This window comes from Hyla sarda, chromosome 4 (genome assembly GCF_029499605.1).
Source record: "Hyla sarda isolate aHylSar1 chromosome 4, aHylSar1.hap1, whole genome shotgun sequence".
Lineage (NCBI taxonomy): Eukaryota > Metazoa > Chordata > Amphibia > Anura > Hylidae > Hyla > Hyla sarda.
Window position 1 is genome coordinate 367,014,492 of NC_079192.1, and position 15,205 is coordinate 367,029,696.

At 36.7% G+C, this 15,205-nt stretch overlaps 1 protein-coding gene across 1 annotated transcript in view; it reads left to right on the plus strand.

The window, feature by feature from the left end:
* Window positions 1-15,205, plus strand: part of LOC130267247 (gamma-aminobutyric acid receptor subunit beta-2) — a 473,943-nt gene that overhangs the window by 320,721 nt on the left and 138,017 nt on the right. Inside the window, exon 5 of the mRNA XM_056516672.1 lies at window positions 5,368-5,450. Coding sequence (XP_056372647.1) covers window positions 5,368-5,450 — 83 coding nt within the window. The remainder of the gene's footprint in view (window positions 1-5,367; window positions 5,451-15,205) is intronic.

The following is a 15,205-nucleotide window of genomic DNA, read 5'->3' on the forward strand; positions in this document are numbered from 1 at the left end:
ACCATCCTCACAGTAAAACATGCTGGTAGCATCATGCTGTGGGGATGCTTCTTTTCAGCAGGTACAGGGAATCCGGTCAGAATTGATAGAAAGATGGATAGATTTTTAGAGGAAATGTGATGCAGTCTGCAAAAGACTTGAGACTGGGACAGTGTTTCAGCCGGGAAATAACGCTAAACATACAGCTGTATAATGGAAAGTTTTAGATCATGTCCTGAAATGGCCCAGTCAAAGCTCAGACAAAAATCCAATTGAGAATCCATGACAAAATTTGTAAATTGCTGTTCACAGGTGGCTTTCATCTAATCTTACATTTTTGCCACGAAGTGTGGACAAACATTTCAATCTCCTGGATAACCACTTTAAGCCGGGTTCACACTGCAGAATTGCGGCACTGAATTATACATGAAAATTCTGAATGAATTTATAGCCAAAACATTTCAATGGGATTCTGCTGTTCCATTCACACAGCAGAATTTCTGCTGCAGGAATTTCATTAAAGTGAATTGGCTATAAATTCATACAGAATTTTCATGCAGAATTCAGTGCAGAAATTCTGCCCTGTAAACCCAGCCTAAGGGCTCATTCACACGAGCAGATTTTCTACTACAGATCTGCAGATTTGCTTCAGCAGATTTATATGCCCATTGAAGTCAGTGGGCAGAAAAATCTGCTGAAGCAAATCTGCAGCAGATCTGCAGCAGAAAATCTGCTCATGTGAATGAGCCCTAAGGCAATGTTCACATGCCAGAATTTCTGCATGAAAATTCTGTATGAATTTATACCCAATTCACTTCAATAGAATTCCTACAGCGGAAATTCTGCAAATTCCCTCATGGTACAGCGTACTGCAGATGTTGCATACTCCGTGTGGGAGAGCTTATTACTCTTTGGGACAGTGCTGCAATTTTTAATGCACTTTTTCATAGGACCTTTTATATTTAATTCTTAATAAAAGTGAAGTTTTAATATGACACTATAATAGAGGGGGAATTCTTTAGTTTAGGTTTGTTTTAGTTTTTTGCCCCATCACCTAGGTGACTTGGTGATTGGGTTTTGGTGTATTTATAAACTTTTTACGTGGGACCAATAAGTTCCTATTATACTCTGCTGCTGTCAATAATAAAGATGTAACTTACCTGCCTGACCCCCCTCCCTCCCCTCCACATTGCTGATCCTAGGTTTCTGTTACTGTCAGTCAATGGGTGGGATGACGTCTTTTAATGTTTCAGTTTACTGTTTATATATCATACAAATCTACAATTATGAAGACTGTACTTTTTACTGAATAGTTAAATGAGCAGGAAATTTTGAGGTAAATGGGATGTGAATAAAAGGCTTAGGAGGTGTGATTAGGAGGCTGAGGGGGCATGGATCATGCTCAGGGGGAGTATTATTATGAAGCTCCAATTTATATCCACAAAGCTTAGCATTCATCCTCCATTTTGCTACAAAGTTCCAGTTCAGCTCACTGTATAGATAAAAGTACAAATATTCAACCCAATATTAACCACCTTAAGGACCACAGTTTTTTTTTGCACCTTTGTTTTTTTTCTCCTCACCTTCTAAAAATCATAACTCTTTTAATTTTCCACCTACAGACCCATATCAGGGCTTGTTTTTTGCGCCACCAATTTTAATTTGTAATGACATCAATAATTTTACCACAAAATCTATGGTGAAACCAGAAACATTTTTTGGGGGCTTCCGTTTCTACGCAGTGCACTTCTCGGTAAAAATGATACCTTATATTTATTCCACAGGTCCATACGATGAAAATGATACCCAACTTATATAGGTTTCATTTTGTTTTACTTCTGTTAAAAAATTAAACCTTTATGCATGAAAATTAGTAGGTTAAAAATTTCCTCTTCTGACCCCTATAACTTTTTTTTTTTCCGTATACTGGAATGTGTAAGAGCTCATTTTTTGTGCCATGATCTGAAGTTTTCATCTATATCATTTTTGTTTTGATGGGACGTTTTGATTGGTTTTTATAAAAAAAAATTAGGGTGTACAACATGACCAAAAGTATGCAATTTTGGACTTTGGTATTTTTTTACATGTACGCCATTGACCGCACGGTTTCATTAACCTTATATTTTTATAGTTCGACATTTACGCATTCGCCGATACCATATATGTTAATTTAATATAATGTTTATTTTTTATATGGAATTTGGGAAAAGGAGGGTGATTTAACTTCTTAACGACGCATCATTTCGGTTTGGTTCCGGTGCCATCCACGGCCGGGACCAGCGGCTAATACCAGACATCACCGATCGCTGTGATGCCCGGTATTAACCCTTCAGACGCGGCAATCAAAATTGACGGCTGCGTCTGAAGTGAAACCGAAAGCATCCCGGCAGGTCAGTCGGGCTGTTTGAGACTGCTGCGGTGAAATCACAGTGTCCCAAACACCTTGCAGGACACCAAGAGGATCCCTACCTGCCTCCTGCACGTCCGATCGCTGAATGACTGCTCCGTGCCTGAGATCCAGGCAGGAGCAGTCGAGCGGCAATAACACTGATCAATTCCATGTTAATGCATGGCAGTGAACAGTGTAAAAGATCAGTGGGGGAGATTTATCAAAACCTGTGCAGAGGAAAACTTGCCAAGTTGCCCATAGCAACCAATCAGATGATTTCTTTCATTTTTCACAGGTTAATAAATGTGATTTAACCCCTTCCCTAATAAAAGCCAGAATCACTGCTCTTTTCCCATAAAAAAAACCTATGTTAATAAAAATAAATATAAACATATGTGGTAATGCCACGTGTGTAAATGTCCAAACTATATATATATATATATATATATATATATATATATATATATATATATATATAGTTAATTAAACCGCACGGTCAATGCACACAAAAAAATTCCAAATTCCAAAATAGCGTTTTTTTGGTCACTTTTTAGAGCATTAAAAAATGAATTAAAAGCGATCAAAAAGTCCAATCAAAACAAAAATGGCACTGATATAAAAATTCAGATCACGGCACAAAAAATGAGCCCCCCATATATTTCCATGGGCAGAAAAATAAAGAAGTTATAGGGGTCAGAAGAGTTATGATTTTTTCCAGAAGTACGACAAAATGAAACCTATATCATTTTAACCGTATGTACCTACAGAATAATGATAAAGTGTAATTTTTACCGAAAAATGCACTGCGTAAAAACGGAAGATCCCAAAATTTACAAAATGGCGTTTTTTCTTCAACTTTGTCGCACAATGATTTTTTTCCCCCTTTGCGCCATGTATTTTTGGGTAAAATGACTGTCACTGCAAAGTAAAATTGGTGGCACAAAAATTAAGCCATACAATGGATTTTTAGGTGGAAAATTGAAAGGGTTATGATTTTTAAAAGGTAAGGAGGAAAAAACGAAAATGCAAAAAACAAAAAATGCAGAATCCTTAAGGGGTTAAACTTTTAATAAGGAAAGGGTTAAAGGGGTACTCCCATAGAAAACATTTTTTTTAAATCATCTAGTGCCAGAAAGTTAAACAGATTTGTAAATTACTTCTATTTAAAAATCTTAATCCTTCCAGTACTTATCAGCTGCTGTATGTCCCACAGGAAGTTCTTTTCTTTTTGAATTTCCTTTCTGTCTGACCACAGTGCTCTCTGCTGACACCTCTGTCTATTTTAGGAAGTGTCCAGACTAGGAGAAAATCCCCATAGCAAACCTATCCTGCTCCGGACAGTTCCTAAAATGAACAGAGGTGTCAGCAGAGAGCACTGTGGTCAGACAGAAAGGAAATTCAAAAAGAAAATAACTTCCTGTGGAGCATACAAAAGTTGATAAGTACAGGAAGGACTAAGATTTTTTAATAGAAGTAATTTACAAATCTGCTTAACTTTCTGGCACCAGTGCTGCGCGCTATTAGCCACGGGCCCGCATTATAGATCGGGAGCAGACTCATGACGTACTGGTACGTCATGGGTCCTTAAGAGGTTAAAAAAAAATGTTTTCCAGGGGAGTACCCCTTTAATGTGTGTGTTTTTAAACTTTTTTTTTACACTTTTAGTCCCCTTAGGGGACTTTTAGGAGGAATCATTTAATTCCTCATATAGATCAATGTGGTTCCATAGAATCACATTGATCTGTGTGCTCTGTGCTCAATTGATAAAGCCTGTTCCTGCCAGGCTTTATCATTCACAGCGCAGCAGCCACCTTGGAAGGAAATGTAAGCCCTCTGGCTACCTCAAAAGTGGAGAACCCACTGCGATCGCACTGCAGGGGGGCGGTCCACCCCATTACACCACCAGGGAGCAGTTAAAGGTAACTTTAGATGCTGCTGTCAGCTTTGACAGCAGCGATTTAAAGGGTTAATAGCCGGCCGCGGCGATTGCTCCATGTCGGCTACTAATTGCTCTTACGCCAGCAATAGGAATCAGCTGGGGGCCGGCAAGTATGTCGCGGGCTCGAGTCGGGAGTCCGCGCCATACCTGCTGATTGGAACATGGACGTGTACACACATCCATGGTCATTAAAGGGTTAAAACTATAGTTAGGCAAAGGTGGCATAGCAAGAAATTAAAATTACCTTCAGAATTAGGGCACCTGATGCTATAAAATGATGTAAAAGTGCTATTGGAAAAACTTTTATTTGAACTCACTACAGGTTCTCTTCAACTTTTAATGTCATGTAAAAGCTGACCATTTAAATACTGCAAAACTTATTTAAAAATGTTTAAACTTAGTTAAGTTGTTTTCTAAATTATATTATCCAGATCTAGCTTAAACTAATAATTGTAGTCTATTTGGTCATGCAATTTTATTCTTTTATGTCTCAAACATTTTTTAATAGTTGAAATTAATTGAACAATTCTGTCTATGATTTGAAGTCTGTCATTGAAATAATCTTCATATGAGGCCTCGTACTGAAATGGACCTTATTATCTTTTGTAATGTCTTTTGTTATGAATACAATGAATGTTTTCGGTCAGTATTGGAGCGATCCGTCTCTTCAAACACTTTTGAATAACATTTTAATTAACATGTCTGTTATGTAGTGATATCTGAAAGCATATCACACACTTTTATTACTTTATGTTAAAACATTCCTCATTTTGTGTTGTCTTCAAGGTTTTCCTTCACATAATGATCTCATAATGAAAGTCATGTCTAGATCATGTTGACCTGTTTGAAAATAACATGTTTGTATTGACCAATTGACTTTCCTGTCAATGTAATTACATATTTCTTCCTTTTTCTTTTTCCTTTGCTCCTGTCATGAAATAATAATTGTTATTTTCTGCAAAATGCTGAATAATGTATATTTTTCATTAGCAATGGATTTCATGGCCTTTGAATTTAATAATTTAAGTTTAATTTTATGCTTTTTTTCTTTTCTTTCTAGGATAACAACTACTGCTGCATGCATGATGGACCTTCGAAGATATCCCCTAGATGAACAAAACTGCACATTAGAAATTGAAAGCTGTAAGTAACTGTGCCTTCACTCTGCTTTATTGATCTTGACAAGTATGGTGCCATAGTAATATGATGAGGGACTCAAATTCTAAATTCACAGTATGTTCGTGGGGTTAATCTTAGTATATATATATATATATATATATTCTGGGAAAATCTCATGAATAATGTGCTTATATGCTTATTTGGTGATATTATATACATGGTAAAATTGTGTCCTTTTGACGTATCTTGCCTGGAATTAGTTAACTGAATTTTTCTGTACAATGTACAGCGTTTGCAACTGTGCGAGTATAAAGTCGTATATGTCTGTATATACATTTGTCATGACTATTGCGCACCTAATTTGGCATGGCTTTAGCTTTCCTACTGGTGAGCCATGGTCTGCAGGTGTAGTTTTGAACATTTCTGGTCTATTTGGCTAGTTTTAGTTTAATTCTAAATAATTAAATCACAGGGAATATAGCAACATGAGTTTCCTACAGAGAGGCAACATCAGAATATGTTAGTAGTATATCAGTATGAATAGCTTTAACATAACATTATTACTGTTTCTAAAGGCAAGAGCTGCATTATTACACTTGGTGCGACACAAACTAGGGTTTTCCAACATGTGGCTTCATAATTTGCCACCAGTTTACAACCAAAAATGTCAATGTGGAGCTTCGGCTTCTTTATCGCTAAGATAAGGGCTTTAAAGCTGTGAGCTGTTAATCTCCCTCTTCCATTGATGATAGCAATGTGTCCTTGGTTTAGCTGCCTTGTGTCCCAGCAATTTTAATTTTATTTTTTTGCACTAGACTAGTATATGTTTTACTGCTTATAAAATGCACTCTCTGTACTTTTTTCAGACAATAAAATGTGTTTAGTCAGTTATGAAAAGCAATTATCTATGTAAAAAAAAATATAACATTTACAAAGGTGGGGAAAGTGGGATAGTCTAAATGTATGTCTCCCTAATCACTCTTGCCACAAATGTATTTTCATAGGAACACATTGTTGGGGAGTACAGCTATTTAGCCTCTTATCAAGCCCCATTCCGACTATGTTTCGCTAAATCATGCTTAAAGAGTACCTGTCATTTGGAAAAACTTTTCACATGTCAAAAGTTTGGATTGGCAGGGTCCTGAGTGTTCAGACCTATGCCACACAGGAGAAGTCTGTGCTGCTGCACGCTCCTCTTCTTGCCTCTATATTACGTGATTGAAATGCTCATGGACTTACATTGCGAGTTTATCTCGATAACATGACCCGGAGCCGGAAGAGAATGCACTGAGCTCTAACTTCTCCCAGCTCATTTTCCTGATCTGCAGGGGTTAGAGTATTTAGACCTCCACTGATCAGGAAAACAAGCCAGGAGAAGTTAGCTCTCAGTGCGTTCCATCCTGGCTGCTGGTTGCTGGGGCATGTCAAAAGTTTTTCCAAATGACAGTGGCCAAGTATTGTCCGGGTAGTGTAAAACTTTAGAAGTAATCTGCACAAATTTACAGATCATTGTAAGAACAAGCTGTTGTCTTCTTCAAAAAGTTAACACAGATATCAAGAAATCTAGTAACCTTGTAACACAATGGTTGTGATTTACTAAAAGTACTGGGTTTTTATTAGTATTGAATGTTGTTTTAGACTTGCAGAATAGTTTTCACCTAAAAATTTTAGCTCTAAGGAGGTGATCACTGGAAACATATTCATGCCTATATATAACATCCAGTGATGTAAAGTTTAAAGGGTTGTTCACAACCCAATAATGGCACATGAACTAGCAACATTTGTCCATGAAATTCTTCTGGAAGTGCATTTTATTCCCTATTACTTTGCAATACCAAATTAAACTATGTTTTATACATGGTTTAAATGGGCACTGTCAGATTCAAAAAGCGTTTATATGTTTTACATCTTGGCAAAACATTAACCTTTCTAATATACTTCATAAGAAATTTTTTTTTATTTTTTTTTATTAAAATTATGGCATATAAAATCATGGCCTTGTCCAAGCTGAAGCACAAGCATGGACAAAGTCATGTAAGTGAGGGTGGACTAGCACTCCTCTGTGCTCTCTCTTGCCTGTTAGGACACATCTGTCCTCTCTCCTGTCCTATCAGATAGGAGAGAGCACAGAGGAGTGCTAGCCCTCCTCTGTGCTGGACTTTGTCCATGCCTGTGCTTCAGCTTGGACAAAGCCATTATTTTATAAGCCATAATTTCTATAAAAAGGAAATAACATTTTCTTATGAAGTGTATTAGAAAGGTTCATATTTTACCAAGATGTATAACATAGAAAAAGTTTTTGTATCTGACAGTGCCCATTTAACCTTTGAAACCCCCACCTCGGAAGATTTTTCCCATCACCCTTATATATTGATAAAAAAAAGAAAAAAGAATTGAGTATGTCAAGCAATTAATGGCCAATTTGCATCTGTTGAGAGTCGAATGAGTGTCAGAGTACCCTCCAATCTCTTGATAGTTGACAATTATGCTTTTAATGGGAATACCTTTTTTTTTACCCAGCTTTTATAATCGTACCTATTTTGGAAATTGGTTCTTTATTATGTATTACGTATGCGGATGACACCTGGGCTATACAACTACACGTCATTTGTCCTTTATATACAATTGTAACTTACATGCAGTTTGAATTTCTGAGTGGTAACGCTTAAGAGAGTAATAGAACATAATGCTGCAGAAAAAACTATGTGAGTCATCCTTAGACATTTATATCATTGACCTGCAAAGGAAAATCTTCTCTTTTGTGAGTCACTATTGATTTGCCTTGCTCAGAGTCTTCCTTTTGCTGCCTGTTAGAAACCTATCTTGAGCATTTAAGTTGAGTTTATATTTAATTTTCCACATTTATCAGCTTATACACCATAAGAACATATATTTTTGTCAATAGTTAATTGTAGAGCACAATGGCATGGAAAATTGCATTTGAAGCTTGCTGTAAGCAATGCTTGCTAATGCTGAAGCTATGCACATTAATTGTCTTTCACAAATGAAATTTGATGGGATTAGCTATGTTAGGCAGGCAAATTATTCATGTTTGTCTTATAAATGAAAAAAATTGTATCTAGACTATTTTGTTCTGCTCATGACATTGTATTCATTTAAAAAAGCTGCTCTATTCAATGGGAAGGTGTTATGGGGGCTTATCAGTTCAAACCAACGCTAAGATAGTGAAACAAAAACTTAAATTCAAGGTTGTGAAATGGAGAGAAAAGATGCAATACAATGTATTTCATGAACTGAATACTTTCTCTAGAATACTGAGAATATTAATTATGATAAATAATACTATCTTGCATGGTTCTGTTACTGATATGACAATTTATTGTAATAATGTTAGGGTAAAATATACTGTAAAATTTGAATAGTGCACTGGCTTTATAATGAAAACAGTTTTTTTTTTTTTTTGTTATTCCAATTCCCACAATTTCCTATATGTTATCCCCATAATTATGAAGCTACTTTCCGGTGGCTGTAATATAGTTTAACCTCTGTGTTAAGGCTGCAATATCCTAATCCCCAATGGTTTTATTGTACCAAATTTAGATCTATAAAAGGTTCTAGGAAGAGATAAGCAAATATCCCGGGAAAAAACTGGGACCCGTAGCCGAATGTGACCTGAGCTCTACGCTGTCAGCCCTTCTTAGTGCTGATCACTGTTAGGGGTCAGGATTAGGGTTAGGGATTAGGATTAAGTTTAGGATTAGGGGTTTTGGTTAGGGTTAGGGGTTAGGATAAGGGGTTAGAAGTAAAGGCTAGGATTGGGGTAAGGGTTAGGATCAGGGGCTAGGATTAGGGATAGGGTTAAGGATTAGAGGTTAGGGGTTAGGATTATGCTTAGGGAGGGAGAGGGAACTGACTGTCAAGCAAAAAAGTATTCGGCTACAGGGACACAGTTTTCTTCATTACAGAGGTTTGTTACAGGTCTGATTCGGCAAATATGTTCATATTTAAAAAAATACTCTGATTGTTCTGTGATTGCCCATGCTAAAAAAAATATGTACAGAAGCAGGGACAGAGGTGGAGATTCATTAACCAGTTAAGGACCCAGGGCGTACAGGTACGCCCTGATGCCCTGGTACTTAATCCCTTGGGGACAGAGCCCATTATGACCCTAAGGACGGAGCATTTTTTGCAAATCTGACCACTGTCACTTTAAGTATTAATAACTCTGGGATGCTTTTACTTATAAATTTGATTCCGAGATTGTTTTTTCGTGACATATTCTACTTTATGGTAGTGGTAAATTTTCATTGATACTTGCATCATTTCTTGGTGAAAAATTCAAATTTTGCAAAGACAACCCGAAAAAGGGGTGAGGTCGATTGGAAAGGGGCGTGGTCTCCGAAAAGGGTCGTGTCCCTGACATTTTCACAAAAACCCAACATATTTACTAAGGTTTCCACATAAAATGTGGTGGATTTGAGCTGAGGAAAACCAGACAGATCAGAGCATGTGTAAAAAAAGCTAAGTGTAGAGAAAGTGGAAAATGTAGGGAAACCTTAGTAAATACTGTGGAAAATAAATTGTAGGAAATTAAAACCCACAAAGCAACGTACACTCCACTCTTATTAAATAAGGGCCATTGTATATGTGAATCAATATACAATTTATTTGGAATCTCCATTTTCCTTATAAGCATAGAGCTTCAAAGTAAAAAAAAAATGCAACATTTTCAAGTTTTTTCATCAAATTTTGGAATTTTTCACAGAGAAATAATGCAAGTATCGACAAAATTTTACCACTAACATAAAGTAGAATATGTCAGGAAAAAACTATCTAGGAATCAGAATGAAAAGTAAAAGCATCCCAGAGTTATTAATGCTTAAAGTGAAAGTGGTCAGATGTGCAAAAAATGGCCGGGTCCTACAGTGAAAATTGGCTGGGGCATTCCAGGAAAAAACTTATATAGCTCTGTATATCGCTCTGTTCAGACTAAGTAAGCCTAGACGCATTTCAGGGTGCTGGAACCGACCCCCTTCCTCAGTAGGCAAATTGTACTACAATTTTCATACAATTTGCCTACTGAGGAAGGGGTCGGTTCCAGCACCCTGAAACGCATCTAGACCTACTTAGTCTGAACAGAGCGATATAAAGACACACTGCCTATATTGAAGCTGGCATATAACAACTGAAGGAAGCTGCCCATTGCACCTGTTGCATTAATTAAAGAGTTCCACCTACCGGGCATACAGCAAGACTGCTGCCTCGATCACGAGTATCCTGCTACAGCATCTGAGTGAGGGTCCGACACCTGAACGGGTGCATACAGACATTGTGGACCATAAGCATAGGAGTCTCCTGCCGGAGCCCTACTTCTAACAGGCTCGTGAAAATGTGAAGATTACTTTGCTTATCCACCGCAGGTAACATCGCAGCAACCACAGGACCTACCATCTCCGGCCCGTCGCAGTACGGGACCAGCTGCTACGGTGAGAAATAACTATTCATCCCCCTGAAGACTATGGGCAGCTCAGTCTAAACCAGCACAAAGACTGATTTTACATTTAATATTTTAATTGCCGGACTAAAAGTTCATTCCAGATGATCGGCATTTGCTAATATATAATATTGCTGGCACTTAAAAAATTGGCAGTTGCTCTATACAATCTACTTTAATTCTGTCATTAGGGCCCAATGGCAGAGAATGATAACATGTATTTAATATTGCTCTGAGCATTATATTTCATATGTCAATGGGTTTTTCTTAATTTATTTTAATTGTATTTTAATAAATCTTTACATTTATTTCAAACCAACTGTTTTCAGTAATTTTCATTGTGTACCCAGTTGGGTGGTATTCTAGAGGTGTGGTTAAGTTCTTTTAACCACAATAACCTTGGATACTTGGTTGTGAGCTGCACACATATATTTTTTCTTGTCTAGATTTGTAATTTACTTCTATTAAAAGAAAAATGTTAATCCTTCCAGTAGTTATCAGCTAAAAAAAAATAAGAAAAAAAAAAGTTTTTTCCCTGGAATACCCCTTTAAGACCTATGCTAAGGAAAAGTCGACCAGTTGCCCGTAGCAACCAATCAGATCGCTTATTACATTTTTCAAGGATTTTTTATAAATGAATGAAGCGATCTGCTATGGACAACTGGCCAACTTTTCCTCTGCACAAGTTTTGATATATATCCTATTTCCTATTTCTGTAAAGTACCCTAAGTAGCTGGGCCATGTACAGAGTAGAAGGTGCAATGCATACAGCATCACCGCTTATCTCCAAGTCATTAATCCTCATAAAGTCATAAAGCAGAGATCTGAAACAGATCTGAAACAAATTACAAAAAGTTTGAATTCTAATAGGTGGAAATGTTTTGTAAAATTCTGTCTGAAATCGGCTTGTGTGGAATTAATTCACTCATCTCTAGTTCTAAGTTTGGCTCATCAGAAGCATGCGGCATTCTGGTCAATAAAAAGAGTAAGTGGGTATACATTTTGTCAGTATATCTGAAACCAGCAGATGAAATAAGTAAATTCAGAACCTCCACATTGTTAAACTATATCTAAGCAAGTTGGGGTTTTAACCTTTTGACTACCAGTGATACACTTTACTTGCTAATGATGCATATAAACATCCTGACAGCCAGAGCTCTACAGCTTATGAGAAATCTAATGACCATGATGTTGTCAATCATGTCCTACTCTGGATTGTTGAAGAGTCATACAGATAGATGTTTCTTTTTTGCTACATATCTGTTTCTTTAGTTATCCTGCAGTCTTAAAATCATCACCCTTACCCCCATTTCAGCTTATCCTTGTCAAAGCTTGTTCTGTTATGTGTTGATAAACTTTTAATTGGTGGCAATTTTACTCAAATTCTCTTTCTTTAAAGTGGTTATCCACCTGTGGACATTCTGGTCTCTGTTTAAAGGGGTTATCCACCATAAGGGGACTTTAGCACTTACCTGCCAGGCAGTAATAAACATGCGTAGAAAAGATCTGTGCTTGTCATGGGATTAAATTAATGTGTGCTTTCTTTTTTGTGAAATGGCTATTTCCTGTTGAAGTTTCCTCCCTCCAACTACAAGTCCCAGGATCCCTTGTTTGTAAGTGGGAGGTAAATTTTCTCCCACACATCATTCACCCCACCCAATAAAGCACAACTAAGCTCCCTTTCATGCTGTGCTGTGGTGAAACTACAATTCCCTGCAGCCCTGTGGAGAATGATCCCCCTCCCACCCAGAAGTCGCTCCACCCACTGAAGCAAGGAAAGGCTTTCTTTTAACACCTGACTTGTGTAGCAATGTCTCGGGCTACACTGCAACCTGGGAAAAGGGGAGACAACAGTCATTTTGAATGCTACTTAAATAAACTTTAGGGCAAAGATCACAGAATAATTGTTAGACCAACCATCAAGCTCAAGTACAGACACTATATTATGAACCACACTAACTTTATAGCCTCTGTAGCAGAGTCAAATAAAAATAAAATTCCTGGAATACCCCTTTAGTAACAGCCAACACGTGACTGCTGCAGTAAATGGTCAATGTCAGTAGTCACACATCATATTACTGGAACCATGACTCCAATTGCCAAGGCAACCTCTGGAGTTTCTTTACTGGATCACCATGGGATTAAATAGGAATTTAAAAGTTTTTATGTTATTTGATGACATTTGCAATTTTAATTTTGTGTTTTGTATATTTCTCTACTCAGTCTTTGAGTAAAGATTACATCAGTACTTGAGATGTGTGTTGGTCTGTCTGAACTCTGTCAGACCTCTTCACCCAAAAGAAATGGCCAGAACTTTTGGTTTTATCAAAAAGATAATTGAAAACAAATTAAAACATCGGGGAATATACAGAATATTCCACTTAGAGCTCACCGTTATTCTTCAATGTCGTTACACTATATACTGTATGACATATTTATTATAATGTATGCTTTGAACTGTGATTCAGTTTTGTAATAGTTGAGGTAGAAATAAATTTACAGCCACTACTGCTGAGTATTAAGTTCACATGGGAGAAAATAAATCTCTTCTGGCGAAAATTCTAAATATGTTTCTACTTGCTCAGTATTAGAGAGTACTGTGTAACAGAGTCCAAGTGGTTATGAATGTGTGCGGAGGACTCCATATTTTATGATCACAGTACTGCACTTTACACCTGACTCAAAAGATGCCTCATTTATCTCCTTCAGCAGGATGTAAGATGAAGAGTAGGAGGACAGGATCCAAATACAGTCACAGGCATAAGTATGAGAACTTCTGGAATTGTAAATTATGATATGTTGTATGTATGGCATATTCTCAACATACCTGATGTTCAAGAGGCAAGTTTAAAGATTGAATTACATTTCAAACCATTACATGTCTGATCATTTTAACCTTTAACACATTTACCCAGATATCTTCAAAGGTATTGGAGATTAATTAAAAAAATGGAACTAATCTACCATCAGGTTATGGCACTACCTTCTTCTTTTCCTTACACAATGCTTTTTGAAGCCATAAAACCTTACTCATTCGTGTTTTTCTAAGTGACTATCTCTAATGTGCACTTATTCAAAAGTCATGTCTGTGAAAGCTGTATAAAAGTACACATAGTATGGAGCTGTTATTGCTCCCTCCATCATAGGAATATCAACATAATTCCAAATTAGTAATAGAGCCTGCTTTCATGAAATTGGAAATAAGCCGGCGGAATGGACAACCACCAAAATAATTAATCTGTGGGAGTTTTTTCCTGCATTTTTTTAATTTTTTTTACAGCAGTGTTATTGGGACACTAATATTGTCAAAGTTTTCTGCACAGCATCTACAGATATGCTTTACAGCAAGCCTGTGGACATGGAAAACAATAGACTGGAGCTGATGTTATCGACTTTTATGGGGAAGTTTTCTAGTCATGCTTTGTGATCTTTATGCAGGATAGATGCAGGTTAAGCTCTGACCATCAACTATTGTGAAAGACCTAATCTTGTCTAATCTATACATAAATGCCCCCTTTAACTTTAATCCTGCCTCTGATGATAGTGAGTAGACTACTAGAAAAAAAAATTCTACAGAATAGGAAATGTCAGCTTATTATTGAGCTTAGTAGCCAGACTTAAAACTGCAGGTTTTCAGGATTACTTTAAAATATATATAGTAAAATGGAAAATCAGTGTTATATGTTGTAAACAATTACACCAGCCTTTCTGAGTGTTCAATAGCCACGGTGAAAAATAAACTGCAATATTTTAGATTGTTAAATAAAATACCCCCCAAAATAGTTTTAACATAAATACTGATTTTATTAATAGAACACTATAGACAATTATAATAATAAGGTATCTATCTATTTATATGTATATATATATATCAAGGCTGATTTGTGAGTCGCTCACCCCGTGCACGCCCACCTCGCGACCTGTGCAGTACCGCCTCCGGCTACTCACTTGTAGAAGAAGAAACAAAGTCCGGCACTAGGTTGCAGGTAAAAACTTCTTATTCCTTTATTTCAAGATTCTGCGGTACAGGGTAAAAAGCATATATATATATATATATATATATATATATATATATATATATACACACACACATACATATACATACAGTCATGGCTCTAAATGTTGGCACCCCTGAAATTTTTCTAGAAAATGAAGTATTTTTTCACAGAAAAGGATTGCAGTAACACATGTTTTGCTATACACATGTTTATTCCCTTTGTGTGTATTGTAACTAAGCCAAAAAAGGGAGGAAAAAAAGCAAATTGATCATAATGTCGCATCAAACTCCAAAAAGGGACTGGACAAAATTATTGGCACCCTTTGA